The sequence below is a fragment of the Vombatus ursinus genome, unplaced genomic scaffold (assembly GCF_900497805.2).
Source record: "Vombatus ursinus unplaced genomic scaffold, bare-nosed wombat genome assembly UNPS02010320.1, whole genome shotgun sequence".
NCBI classification, from domain to species: Eukaryota; Metazoa; Chordata; class Mammalia; order Diprotodontia; family Vombatidae; genus Vombatus; species Vombatus ursinus.
The window spans coordinates 7,461,042-7,475,515 of NW_020950098.1; the positions used below are offsets into that span (position 1 = coordinate 7,461,042).

At 34.9% G+C, this 14,474-nt stretch overlaps 1 protein-coding gene across 4 annotated transcripts in view; it reads right to left on the reverse strand.

The window, feature by feature from the left end:
• Positions 1–14,474, reverse strand: part of USP15 (ubiquitin specific peptidase 15) — a 157,309-nt gene that overhangs the window by 98,021 nt on the left and 44,814 nt on the right. For all 4 annotated transcript variants that reach the window (XR_003568433.1, XM_027854170.1, XM_027854169.1 and 1 more), the window contains exon 4: positions 1,594–1,720. Coding sequence is in view for 3 of the 4 variants with exons in the window: in XM_027854170.1 (XP_027709971.1) it covers positions 1,594–1,720 (127 nt within the window). In the remaining variant the exon portion in view is untranslated. The remainder of the gene's footprint in view (positions 1–1,593; positions 1,721–14,474) is intronic.

Genomic DNA, 14,474 nt, shown 5'->3' on the forward strand with positions numbered 1-14,474 from the left:
TGGGTTCTTGCTGTGATGTAGAAGCAACCCAGAGCCCAACGTCACTGGTGAAAATCAAGCACTCACACAGTTCTGAGAGTGTGAGGAATGCTGACCAAGCAAACTGAGAAGTCTCAGAGCTATCCAATCTCAGTTAGCCTCTAGTGACTGCTAGTGTCTTCAATAATGAGGACATCAGGAGTAACAGTCAGAAGAGAGGCTTGATGTACCTGGCACTCTTTTCCTTTTTCTAAAGCTTTTAAACAAGACAGATGCCATTGTCATTAATTCCAAAAGCCTATTCTACAAATGCTTTATTTAAAAAGAAAGAACCCACTTTCATACAATTAGTACATGTAGACTTATTGGAAAATGTATCATGTCTCTAAAACATAATACACAAGATACTGCAGGGAAAGAGATCAGACCTGTGATTTCATTAGTTCGGGAAACTCCGAGGGGAGCCAATTTACCAGTGCAGGGTAGCACCTTTTCTGCAACTTTAAGTCTTAGAGAGTGGCCAAGAGTGCTGGGAACCTAAAGTACCTGGCCCCAGGGTCACACAGGAAAGAAGGAAGAAAATAAGCATTTATTAAGCACTTACTATGTGCCAGGCACTATGCTAAGCACTTTATAATTATTTCATTTGATCATCACAACAACCTGGGTAGGTAGGTGTTATTATTATTCTCATTGCATAGTTGAGGAAACTGAGGCCAACAGAGGTTAAATGACTTCACCAGGGTCACATCGCTAGCAAGGATCTGAGGCTGAATTTAAAGTCAGACCAGGCATAGTGCTTTGGGTACTGTGCCACAGCTGCCACCAGTCAGTATGTGTGAAGAGGCAGGACTCAAACCGAGGTCTTCTTGGCTTTGAGGGGGGCTGTCTATCCACTGGGCCACGCTGCTTTTTACAAAGTACTTATAGGGGCATTTTAAATCCAATGATAACTTTAAAAATTAATTTAATATAACAATATTACTCAGTTTTATGCTAAAAAAACATTTTTGGGGGGCCTTCAGAATTTCAACTGCAGAGTTGAAACAAAGAAGAAAGAAAAACATATACAATTGAGATGAATGACTAAAAATAAATGTAATTATCAATTCTTTAAGCTCCATTAAAATTTCTTCATAATGCCACTTTTGTGCCTTTATATTCTCATTTACCAAGGGAAAGAGGATAATAACTATGTAGTTAGGTTATTTTCAATTTTTAAAAAGGAACAAAAAAATTCACTAAGTGCTAACAATAGATTTACTTAAATACACATTTTACTGTTATCAATTTTAATTCCCCTTCAAACAATAAATATTGTATAACTTGTATTGACTTAAAATATAAATCTCTCTTAAAAAAAAAACCCTAATTAAAATACCCACAAAATGCAAATGGTGACATTTTAAGATTACTTTAAAAACTTCACACCAAATAATTCAATTTCTGGTTAAAATTATACCAATATAACAACATTTAAGTTTCAAGCCAAATCCTTTAAATAGAACCCTTCCCCTCAAATTGTACCAAGTCCTGACAGAACTAGTAAGGTTACAATAAATTATCTGAGTGCAGTGATTTATTTTGTCATAAAAAATTATAGATTGTTCATACCTATTGTGTCAGCTTTGCTAAATCTTCGTGTTACAACATTGTTCATATTTCCATTTTCACACAGCTTTAATTCTGTTAGATATACTTCTACTTTGCAGTGCTTTACAAACATACCCTGTTCAACCACCTGAAAAATAACAATTCAATGTCAGCTATATAGCTAAATATAATTGACTTTCTAAATAAATTACAAATCTTAAGGTTAAAAAAAACCTTGGCAATCTTCAATGGAAAACAATATTTATTTTAGAGTTAACATTTTTAAAAGATTATGTTAGACACAAACAAAATCAAATGTTTACAACTGGAACAAACTTTAATGGATTATGAAGTTATAATATTAAGTAAATGAAAGTTTCAAAAGTTATGTTATTGGTGTATGAGTACACTTTTATGTATTCAGAAATAAACAAATTTAAGGAATTATGACAAAAAAGTTCCTTATTATAATGTACAACTGTAACTAAAGTTATTTATTTCTAGATTTTTGCCCTTGATCCCAAACAAAAGTAAAATTATCTTAAAAATATTATTTTTACAAATAAATTTGGCTGAGTTGTTACAACAGTATGATGGTGTATAACAGGTAATTTTTACAAATGAAAACTTTAAATCAATGATAACTGTTAGCCAAAATATTTAACCATATGCTCTTGTAACTGATATGTTAGTTTCTAAATGTAAGATGACTTTTAGTTTGACCTTAACCATATATTTAGTAATATAAAAGTCCACATGATAATAAAGGGGTTAAACAAATATGCAAGAAATCAAACTTAATAATAGAAATACACATACACACAGGATCACCTTTTAAAAATATATATAATTCCTTTCGATCTTCCAAAGGGTAACTGTGGGCCTTAGTCATGAACACTGTTTCTGAAAATAGTCAGCTGCCTGACATATGATACAATTGACAAATATGGTATAAAGGGAGGCTCCAAATGACTGCTATGAGAACCAGTCTCTCTATATTCTAGACTTGCCATCTTCTCTATAGAACAATAATTTCATGTTTATGAAATGGTTTTCAATATGGATATTACTTTTCTCTAGATTTAAAAATTAAAATGTAGTTTAAAATCAATTTACTACCTAAATCCAAGACTAGTTTTAATTATATTTTGAAAAGTGGAAATGAATGCTTTTCAAATTATGTTTGTTTTAGTTAAATATCTGATATACATTAAGGAAAACCATAATTGCTTATTGTAACTTATACACCTGCAATGCTTAATATTCACTGTACAAAAATTATTATTCTAAATTTGCCTTATGAACTTAATGTGTAAAATGTGGCTGTTAATGCATTAGGACTTGTTTAAAGCTTAATACTGAATCCACTTTAGGATTTTAGGTTAGGATGATGCTAAAGAACTTGGAAATTACAGAAGCTACAGTTAATATTAAAAATAATACTTAGGAGTCAAATACTCTTGTGATAATAAAATATTTACAATATAGGAATAAATATAAGAATGAGAATCCTAAAACTATACTATATCCACATAACTTAAGAAGGATAGATAAACATCCAAATTTCTATACAGAATAAAAAGGAAAAAAATTGGCAATAATCAGAAATAAGAGGAAAAACAGAATGTAAAGTAAGCATTCCTTAACTCAAAGGAAAAGCAAGGGTATTTGTTTCACCTTGTATTAAAGACTGAAGAGATCAATGTTAAAGGATAATTAAAGGAGAATAAGGAATGTGATCATGAGTTTTTGTTCTTGTGTTATTTATCATATTACTTATTATGTTATGTCTGATGATTGATATTAGAACATATATTTCTCAAATGAACATTAATGCATATGACTGCCAAGAGGCAGGAGAGGACAGTGACAAAAGAATGAAGCTGGCTGGAAGAGGGAAATTCTCTGCTCTGACACTGAGTAGCACAGACAAAGCCTCTCTATTGCTGCTTCTATGCAACACCTATTTCAGCAGGTTGTTGTAAAGAGTGCTTTGTAAAACTACAAAATATTATGTATGAAAGACATGTTTTTATTGTTTAATTTCCTTATTTGTACCATGATAGATTCTATTTAAAGAACCCCATTAGATTAAAAACTGACAAAAAAAAAAAACAATACTAAAAGATATTTTAGAAGAACTTTTATTAGAATGTAGGGTTTCTTCTTTTTTTTTAAGTACATCTTTGCATTAAGAATATTGCTGTTCTTATTTCTACTACCATCATACATTTATATAGTACTTCATATATTAACATATAGTAAGACTATTTTCAGTTTAATTAAAAAGAACCTCAAACGAAAATAAAAGGAAATAGGAAAAGCCAACTACAAAAAAATTAACACAATCTTTACAAGAATAAGTATCTGATGAAAGCTACTGGAAATTATGTGTCTACTCTGATAAACTATTATAGAGTAGTCTGTTTTGGAAACGTCTGAGTCAGAAGTTCATGAAGTTATCAGGTCATCATACTCCAAGACTGCCATAATCATCCTCTTACCACCTGCTTCATTTTTCTCTACCAGCCTCATGTAACCCCCTCTTCCTCTCCCCTACCAAAAAAAAAAGTACAACAGTTTGCTAACAAAGGAATAAAACTAGGGGCATAGGATACAGTGGATATGATGGTTGAGCTTCTCGATCACAAAATGAGTTTGAGACTGGAAAACAAAAATTGTTTTATCTAGGAATAAAACTACGCATGTATAGGGGGAATACATCATGTAGTTCCTGTAGTCATTACCATTCCTGGCCCCATATGCACTCCAAAAATATATCCTCTAAGACAGTCAAAATGAGTAATTAAAATAATCAAGCTATGGTAAAGCAATTTCTGTAATTTCAGCGGAAAAAATAGGATTTTTTTCAGTCTGCAAAGGTGAAAATGGAGGCATGATATAATGAAAGCTTATAGCATCAAGGATAGAGAAAATATGGAATTCTTCACCAAACTCTAGTATATAAAGAGGGTACCCCTAAAGGTTTTAAACCTTGGGGCAAGTAAAAGGAAATACTGATGTGCATAATGAAAGTAATGTGCAGAACTTTAATCTTCCCTCTAAAGGTCGTAAAGACTGAAAACAATATGTTTAAGAAAGGCTTAGATAAACACATGGACAACAAAGACATAACAATATTAAGACAAGTTTTAGTGGCATATACAACCCTATTTTCAGGGGGCAGGGGGAGGAACAATAAAAGAAAAAATTACATGATACTTTATTATATATTTAAAAGGAATGGCAATTGTATATAATAGAGTTGAAGTTTCATGTGCAATCTTTTTTTTTTTTGTTATGTTATGGAAATACTTGTTTTATTCCATAAATTAAAAATCAAATACATAAAAAATAAAAAAAAACACAGCAGCTATTAAAACCATTTGATGTTGGCTAAAAAAAAATTGAGAATTAAATCAGTGAAATAGACAAGGGAGAATCAGAAATAGTGGAACTCAGGATTCTAATTTTCCATAAACCTGAAAACAAATTATTAAGAAAGAAGACCTCTTTTAGTTGGCACTGAAAAAACTGGATAGAATAACAATAATGGCTAACATTTAGTTAGCTGCTACTATGGACCAGGCACTATGCTAAGCATTTTACAATTATTACCTCATTCGATCCTTACAACCCTGGAAGGTAGCGATTATTATTATTATTCCCATTTTACATTTGAGGAACCTGGTATTGTCCAGGGATAGACAGCTAATAGGTATCTGAGGTCAAATCTGAACTCAGTTCTTCCTGATTCCAGTCCTAGTACTTTCTTCATTTTCCCACTTAGCAGCTTCATGGTAGGCATAGACCACTAACATCTTAAACCATTTTCAAAATAAATTCTAAATGGATATGCGACCTGGAAATTAAAAATCATACTATAAAGAAATTAGAAGACAAGCAGATCATAAACCTTTTAAAGTTGTGGATAGGAGATAAATTCTTAACACAGACAAAGGAACAGAGGTAATTCCAAAAGATAACAATTTGGAATATATTATTACATTTCTACCAACCTACCCTGCCCTAGAGATGTTGTTTTATAATAAATTTTGAGGTCTGAAGTTCTATTCTTCCTCAATTTCTACCTTTTTTCATTATTTCTCTTCAAATTCTAGATGTTTTGTCCTTCAAATGAATTTCATTATTTTTATTAAGTTCTGATTCTTTTGTGAAATGTAAAATAAGACAGCCAGTTCTTACTGCCAGATTAATCTTCGTTTTTAAAACATAGCTTCAATCATTATATCAAATTTAAAAATTCAATATTCATGCTGTAAGGTGTCTTGGTAGTTTGGTTGCCATAGCATTAAAATTACAAATTAACTTTGGTACTATTGCTATTTTTATTAATGTTGGCACAGCCCACCCATGATCACTGAATATTCCTCCGACTATTTAAGTTGCTCTTTATTTCTTTACGGAGCATTGTGTAACTGAACCTACAGAAGTAATGAGTGTGCTTTTGTAGATGGACACCTAAATATTTTATTCATTCCATAGTTCTAAAAATGTATTTGATTTTTGTAGGTTTATTCTATAGCCTGCACCTTTATTAAGGATGCTTTTGTCTCCATAGGTTTCTTTGATTTTCTAGGCTTTTTCTAACTAAACTATCACGTTATCAGTTACCTCCTCTTTGCCTATTTTTTTTTTATAATTTCCTTCTCTCATCTTACTGCTATTGCTAGCGTTTCTATAACTATATCAAATAACAGATGAATGAGCACCTGTGATCCTAACGTTTATTAAACTCTATGGTACTGTCTGCCAGAGGCTTTAAGCCTTCACTGTTCTATCTACCTTGATTTATCCCAAAGTATATAAATGCTATCAATAAAATTTAATGGCAATAAAAATGTGTGCTTCTAAAAAAGTAACATTAATATTCCCTGAATGTTGAGTGCGCAGCTGCCTACCTTACCCATCCCTACTCCTCGCTGATTGCTCACAATGATACAACATAACATAACCAGTTAGACAGGAAAAGTAATAGTACAAACAAAATCAATACTGACAAATTTGTCAGCTGTTTATCTCTACTATGGACAATAGCTGGCATGATTTATTTGGAAGTTTAATTCAACAAACATTTCTTAAGCACCTCTTGCTGTAGTGATGTTTTGGCACTATGCTGCAACGGGGGAAGGGAGATATGACATTTAGATGAGATACAGGCCTTACCCTTATGGAATTTACATTCTAGAATGGGAAAATAATTCTAGATCTAGAACTACAAGAGAACTTAAAATCATCTGGTCAATGGGGGCAGCTAGGTGGCGCAGTGGATAGAGCACTGACCCTGGATTCAGGAGGACCTGAGTTCAAATCTGGCCTCAGACACATAACACTTACTAGCTGTATGACCTTGGGCATGTCACTTAACCCCACTGCCCAACCCCCCCCCCCCAAATAAAATAAAATAAAATCATCTGGTCAAAATCCCTCAACTGAAGTTGGGCAAACTACAGGTCAGAGAGAAGTATCAAAGCCAGGATTTGGGCCTCAATGCTGCAACCCCAAGCCCATGCTCTCCCAGTGCAAGACAGGCATGTGTGTGAGGTACATAAAAGGGTGATCATCCCTATGTTACAGCCAGGAAATGGACATTTCCCTAGGATCACACTGCCACTGGGTCAGAGACAGGACTTGAACCTTGGTCATCAGTCTTGTGGCCTCAATTTCCTGGGCTGCTGACCTGATACATCAAATTGTTGACACATAAACTGATGAACACAGTATTCTCTTCTCTATACTTAGAGAGCAAAAAGGCAACAGTTTATAATAAACATGTATAATAAGCAAGTTATAAAATTTTGACCCTTTTAGCTTGCTTTCAGATGTGAATGTGAAATAGGCTAATTAGTATAAAAGGAAATCAGGGACTATGAAATGATCAAGCAACATTAAGTCTATGGGATATTTAAGCTATCTTTAAAGTGCTGACTATATGTGGTCATGATTGAGGATAGACAACATCTTAAAAATTGAGGACAGATGACAGCCTTAAAAAAATTAGAGCAGGAATTCCCTAGAGCAGGGAAGATATAGAAAAAAGTCCTCTGCTGACTCCTCCTAGCTAGTTATCTTTTTGGTTCACAGCACTGTGATGAGACTCACAACTAATAAGGCTCTGAATATGTAAATATCCTAATTAACAACTGTATTAAATATACTTGTTGTTGGCCAAATTAAGTCGTGACAGCTGGATACCAAATGGAAAAAAATGTACACAAAATAATCTCTATAGACCTAACTGAGCTTTGTTCATAAAGAATTATGACACTGGCGCTTATACTCAATGAGTCCAAGTTAAAAACAGCACTAAAAATGTTAATATTTAGCACAGGAAAGGTTCCTTCCTACTCTAAATCATATGATCTTAATCATCTTCCCATTATTTATGTTTTTACCAGGTTTTTGTGTTCTTGAAATTTTATTATCATTCTATTACCTAAGCATATTTTATCTATTTAACAGTTTCTTCGAAAAACAAAAAAAAATCAAAGTATGAAACATTACAATAGGATTCAAAATCTGGAAGAGTAGTCTGAACTTCATTATGTTGACATGGTGACTAAGCAGCTATATCGAGGACATTCATATTCCAGACTATGCTGAGAACAGCCAAAATGTATGATTGGCAAGGGGCAACTGAGAAAGGCTTATCTCTGCCAGACCCCACAAGGGTTACATACAACCTGACAAGCAGATGCCATGAGAACCAAGTCTGTGCTTTGCCATACCATGCTAGTTAGAGCCTAAGTGGTTATTCATGGAGATTAGCAGCTGGGAGAAAAAGGCTTCTTGCAGGGCCAAAAAAGACATAAGGTTTTTACATACGCAATCAAATCAAACTCCTCTAGCATAACAAAAAGTAGGACTGGTCCTCATCTCCTCTACATACTATCCCCTTTCCATCCTAGTCTACTGCTATCCCTTAAAAATTCTGCTAAGGCTTGGCATGAAAGAAATTAACTTAGCTTATTTTCCGGACGTATTTTGATCCAGATCAGGTAGGAATCAAGAGGATGATTTGGAGAAAGAGAAAGACTAGGTAAGGTTTGAAGAATATGTTTTAGTGAGAGTTGATAATGCTCTTTTCCATGGCATCATTTGTTGTTAAATTTCCTCAGTGAGGAGGGAAAGATGCAAAATAAAGACTGCTAATTTTTATTGTCAGATTAATCTTCTTAAAATATGGTTTCTATCATTATATGGCCCCAAATAACACTTCCAAATTTACCTGCATATTTACCTTACTTCCTAGTCCCCAAAGCTGCTAGTGCCTTCTCCTCCAAGGATACTTCATATCTGGTTCTGTATGTTTAAATCTTACACTGTCTATGCCTGTTGTCTCTTCAAGGGCAATGACTGTTTCTTATTTCTCTTTATTGCCAGCATCCAAGTACCAGTGCCTCGCAAAGAGTAGGTTCTTAATAAATACTTGCTGGTAGATTAATAACCGACTAATCTACTAGTACCCAAAGACTTTTGCTTTTCTGTCTCCATGTCTCTGCTTAGTACATGATCCTTACCTGTAATGTACTTCCCTACTATCTCAGCTTACCTAAATCCTCTGAAGGTATAGCTTGAGTCCCACCTTTATCCTTAACAACCCCTGGCATTATATTGGTCCTCTGTAACAGCTCATAATAGTGCTCATAATACTGTCAACCGACAAACACAACTTCATGAAACTTAGATGAAAACTAGGTTTATTACAAGAAAACTGAACTCGTGTGTGGAACCCAAAGAGTTCACAATCTATACAGAAATTTGCATATTTATGACAACACAAAGGAAGAAGATACCAGTTATCTACACATAAAAGGAGCGTGGGATGGGAGGGGGAAAAGGTGCAGTAAAGGTGGGAAAAAGACAAAACCCCTCATTTTCTTTTCCCTTGGTAACTGCTAGACCATGAAGACACGATGATCTCCTTATCTACAAGGGTCCCAGCTGCACAAGCCTACTGCAGTTTGTCTGGCGCCTGTCTTGACTCCCAAGGACACACAGGGAGTCCAGTCTGGGATGCAAACAATACGTTATGTCAGCTAACATGGGGGGATACTTCATCCTTGACACATTCAGAGCCTCCTATATCCTCCGGTCCAGTGCTTCTGGAAAATAAGGCAACTCAAAAAGATAACTTCAGGGGACCCCTTAACACTCCTTAACCATACACAGTAGGAACTCAATAAATACTTTGTGGAATTGATGTGTCTTGTACATAGACTGGACCTGTGATTTTACTGACATAGGGAACCTTAGATGAAGAAGACTCTCTCCACCAATATGCAAACCCTTGAGCTTAGCAGGTGTTTATTTAACTTAATTGATGAACTGAATAGATGTCTATGAATATAATTCACTTCTCCCTCTAAGTCATGCTGCAGTTTCTAATTCTTACCTCTCCAGAATTAAAAAGCACAAAAAACTCTGCCAGAGTTTAGAGTAAAAGATCAAGGAGGAAATAGAAAAAAGGAAAAAGAGAAGGAACAAGGTGGGTTAACTAGTAACATGGCTAAGGAAGAAAAAGAAATGGGATGGAACCCTTAACTATGGTGTATGAAGTTATCATATACCTTTACCTTTAAAGACATAGAATTGTATTAGAAACCATTCCTGACGATGGTCTGATGAACATTTCAAAATAAAAAATAAAATTCTGAACACTCACTCTCTGCACCAATATCCTTTACTATTAAAAAAAGAACCTGAACGTTCTCCCATTTGCCCTATTTTAGTAGGGTAAGAGATTCTGTGAAGTGGGTACCTGTACTTACTTAAAACTGAAAAACAATGAAACAGCAATCAAGCAATCATGTGGAGCTTTGATATAGCTGACCCTTAATAGTGGTCTTTCTGAGTGATTTCTTGAAAAAATCTAATACATTTTGGGGTGATTTACATTACAGATCAGCCTGTAGAATCTCTATGTACAGGATCTTTCAGATAATTCTACAAAACTATGTAGCATACTGGAATATCACACTTTGTGGAGTTATTTCTGAAGTGCCGAATAACACAACAATCCTTGGGAGTACCATAAAACACAGTAAACATAATGATTAAACCCCAACTGAATTTCAACTTTTTTCCTCTTTGTATAATCACTCAAAAAGACTTATATAGCATATATTCCAATAAATGATAAATCATAGTTAAAAGACTTCCCTAAATATATTGGTGAAAATAAACCTCAGTAATAACTTTCATAATATAGGCAAAGTAACTGCTTATCTAAAGTTGGCACAACAAAACTGCAAAGGACATCTTCCAATAATAATAATAGTAAATAATGAGAATTCCACATTCATATGCCACTTTAAGGTGTATACAGCACTTTCAGAACAAAGACCATAACGATCATATCTAACTATTATCCTTGGAACTGGAGGTACTAATTTTCAAATGAGCTGTTGTAAATGAAGTGTTTTTTGTAAACTCTAAAGTTTAAATGTTCTTCTTCATCACCGTCCCTAATACTTAAGAGGAAAAAAAAGGCAGCTATGTAGATGATTGGATAGTGTACTGGATTTAAGAGTCAGGAAGACCCGAGTATGAATCTGACCAAAAGACACTTACTCATTAGTTGTGTAACTCTGGCCAAGTTACTTAACCTCTCTCAACCTCAGTTTCCTTGCCTGTAATAAAAAAGCCATTCTGTGGATCAACTGAGCTAATATCCATAAAGCACTACAAAAACGAAGGCCATTAAACAATAAAGTTTAAAATTTCTGTGAGCAATTTAGACAGAATTTTAAAAAGCACAGACCTGCAGTCCCATCAACTGCCTAAACAGACACTTAAACTTGATGTCCTACAGACATTTCAAATTCAGCACGTCAAATGAGGAATTTCCTTTTCCTACATACCCTTCATTCTTCCAAACCTTTCTCTATGACACCACGATCCTTCTAGTCACCCAGGTTAAAGCCTGGGTGTAAGCCTCCACCCTTCACTCTCACCTCACATATCCAATTGGTTGCCAAATCCTGTTCTTTCTATATCCACAGCATCTTTTGTTATAATCCCCTTTTCTCCACTCACATTGCCATCACCCTACTACAGATTCTCATAACCTTTAGCCAGGATTAGTGCAAAGTCTCCTAAATTGTGTCCCTTCTTCAAGTATCCCTAATTCAATCTATTTTCTATACAGCCACTAACATGACTTCCCTAAAGGATAGGTTTGACCCAGAAAATCCCTCCCCCTATTCAATAGGGTCTAGTGGAGGGGTGGGGAACCTGCAGCCTAGAGGTCCTCAAATGCTGAATTCAGCCAAAGGGCTCACTTGAGGACCCAGAGGGCCGTATGTGGCCTCAAGGCCACAGATTTCCCACCCCTGGTCTAGTGGCTCCCTATTACCTCTAGACACAAATATAAACTCCTTCATTAGCATTTAAAACTTTACAATCTTGTTCCTTCCTTTCCCATCTTTTTACATATTATTCTACTCCATGTACTCTACGATTTGGTCATATTGAACTACTTGCTTTTCTTCACATGAGACACTCCATCTCTTATTTCCAGGCCTTAGACTTGCTGTTCCCCATCATTGGAATGGACTCCTTCCTCAACTCAGCCTCCTGGAATCCCTGACTCCCTTTAAGACTGAGAACAAGGACCATCTACTACATGAAGCCTTTTCTGAATTTCCCAGTTGCTGGTCTTCCCTCTGTTCCCAAACCACCTCACATTTATTTTTTATATATCATGCATATAATACTTATATATGCCCATACTGTCTTCCTCATTAGAATGAAGGCAGTGATTCCTTCATTTTTTATCTCTGTATCCTGGGATGTAGAGTGAATCAAATGAAGGAATGGATGCAAATAACTTTGTAAACCTTAGGCACTATATAAATGCTAGTTATTATCAGTCTACAGTAACCAGGGCTTTAGTGATGAAGTCATTCCTTAAGTCTCTGCTGAGCTCAAGCAGTGTTTATAAAGAAATACAGTGGTGTGCAGGTAAATGTGTAATAACCAGGTTCTCCAGAAATATTTGTTTAATCTACATTTATTCTAGACAATTGACAAACCAAAAAAAAATCAAACTCTGATTTGCAGTTACTGTTGATTTCTGAAACATAAGTACTCACTCTGAAAATTTAATAATTGGCTCTCAGCAAGCTGGTTAGAGTTGGCTCCAGAACACCCCTGTCTGTATTCCTAGTGGTTAGCACAGTGCCTGGAACACATGTGAGGCTTAATAAATGCTTGCTTAGTGACCAACCTGGGCAAGGATACACAAATGCCAAAAGGATCTGATCTAGGTGACAAATATGGATGTGTCACTCCTCTCAAAGGTGGCTGCAAGTTTGGTCCAGAGAGTTTGGCTGCTATTCGTAGAGGTAGGGCCAGCTAACCTTTCTTGTATATGGATGTATACAATTTGAGTGTTTGTAACTTGTTCAATACCTTTATAAAATATATTTAGCCACTATTCTCCCCTAACACTGTAACTAAACTGCTATAACTACATTGTTTTTCATAATTTTCTATTACTCAATTTAAACCCATGCTACAATTCCACATATAATAATATATACAAGTAATCCTACATAACTTTAACTTCCTTCTCTCCTAAAATTATTCTTCCAAATAATTAATACTTCATCTGTAGCTTATCAAAAGAATAAAAGGTCATAAACATACTTAGTAGTTGGTACTGAATAGGATCAAAAGATTTAAAGTTGGGACCTTAGAGAGGATCTTATTTTACAGCTGAGGAAATGAAGTGACTTGCCCCAAATCACACAAATCATTAACTGTCAGAATTCAAATTCAGGTTTTCTTTCTTATGCCAAATCCAGCAGCCTTTCTACTGCCTTGTCTACTCCTTGATGAAATACCAAGATAGCAAATTAAATGACTAAAGTTTTAACAAATAGGGCTTAATTCTTTCCTGTCTTATAATGAAGAGCTAGAGTTTTTACCTGAGTGAAAGGAAAAATGAGAAGTTATGGAAATAATTTCTGCTATCTATTCCTTTCACAGATGGAAGATACCACACTGCAGTCCTTTATCTATATTTTGCCCTAAGGAGGTACTGATGAAGAGGTACGGCCCCAGGAAGAGATGGAGAGAAACTACTGTTAAAAACAGTGTTTCTGCCATGCAGACAACAGACTCAATTTTACTTCTTCCCCAAATACTGTGTCAAGGTTGTAAATCTTAAAGAGCTACATAAATCAGATTTATTACTAACATGAAGTCAATAAAAATGAAAAAGATGAAACAAGTCTGTAGGGAACAACACTATTGTCCTGAAAGACAGATACAGAAGATGCAGTTAAGAAGAGGGTGGGAAAGGGATTGACAGACTGACATCAAACTACATCTTCTGAATGAGCCTTTTGAACTTAATAAAACCAGGAAAGTTTGGTGGGGGAATATGGAGGGTATTATATTTGTAAAAGTTTCAATAAGATGCTGAGGGTTCCCAATATTAAATCATATCAAAATTCCCGGCAAAGACCTAAAATAGAAAAGGATATTTTCAACAACAAAAAAAAAAAGGTAAGAAATTTTCTGAATGAGTTTATTCATTTAAGGGTCCACCAACTACTACTTGTTTATCACTTGCACTTTTTACAAGCACTAAGTAGGAAATGGGAGCCCAGCAGAAAGTACCTGCAATATTATACTTGATAACTTTGTTGGCCAGTCTATATTACTCAGCATTTACTAAGTTCTCCTCACCAAATATTGGTCAGTAGAATTCTGAGTATTTGAATATATGACATTCTTGAATTGGGTAAAAACAAACTATAATAAGAAATCTTACTATTAAAAATCAATCGGGGCAGCCAGGTGGCACAGTGGATAGAGCACCGGCCCTGGATTCAGGTGGACCCGAGTTCAAATCTGGCCTCAGACACATA